Genomic DNA, 770 nt, shown 5'->3' with positions numbered 1-770 from the left:
TGGTGGAACCTGTGGCTCAGCAGCGCTGCGGTCTGCGGCGGGGCGTCCAGGTCCAGGTCCTCGTCGTGGTTGCCGACGTCCACGCCGGCCGACAGGGGGTCATTGTTGGCCGGCGGATTCTCGCTGTCCTCCTGGGGGCTCATGGTGCTGTAGCCTAGGGAAGGACAAAGCATTCAGCGTGGGAGGTGGGGGCTCCCAGTCGCTCAGGGGCTCCGGACGTGCGCCTGACACGCGCAGGTGCACACATCTGCACACTGCCAGCGGGTGCCGAGACTTTGAGAGATCTGAAGCCAACAGGTTTTTCCTGAAACTGCTGGACCACGAATGCAGAACTTTTTGTTTTGTGTTTTGAGACAGCGTATCACTACGTAGCCCAGGCTGGCCTCGAACTCACGGTGATCCTCCTGCCTCAGCCTCCCCAGGGCTGGGATCATAGGCACGCACCCCACACCCAGATGTATAATCACGTTAGACAGCTGAGAAAGGATAGAGAAATAAAACGAGAACCCTTGCTCCACATCCCCAAGCCATCAGATGAACGGGGAGCCGCCCTTCCTCATGGGTTCCCCAGCCCACGTGCCCCTGTGATGACAAATACGAAGTCTCTCGGACGGGCGGAGTCCGGTGGCGGCACAGGCAGCTTGAAGAGGAAGCCCCGAGCAGCACCGGGGTCTGCGGGGAAGATGAGCCTCGGAGGGCCCGCCAGGACAACAAGCACGGAAGCAGAGGCGACACCCAGGCCGCCAGGCGTGCTGCGCTGGCCACCACGG

The 770-nt window shown here is 61.9% G+C and overlaps 1 protein-coding gene across 1 annotated transcript in view; it reads right to left on the bottom strand.

The window, feature by feature from the left end:
* Cachd1 (cache domain containing 1) overlaps nt 1-770 on the bottom strand; it is a 135,177-nt gene that overhangs the window by 618 nt on the left and 133,789 nt on the right. The window contains exon 27 of the mRNA XM_010605231.1: nt 7-154. Coding sequence (XP_010603533.1) covers nt 7-154 — 148 coding nt within the window. The remainder of the gene's footprint in view (nt 1-6; nt 155-770) is intronic.

This window comes from Fukomys damarensis, unplaced genomic scaffold (assembly GCF_012274545.1).
Source record: "Fukomys damarensis isolate Sample0158 unplaced genomic scaffold, DMR_v1.0_HiC HiC_scaffold_33, whole genome shotgun sequence".
Classification (NCBI taxonomy): domain Eukaryota; kingdom Metazoa; phylum Chordata; class Mammalia; order Rodentia; family Bathyergidae; genus Fukomys; species Fukomys damarensis.
Note: the sequence above shows the minus strand (reverse complement) of the source record. Positions and strands in the feature narration are given on the sequence as shown.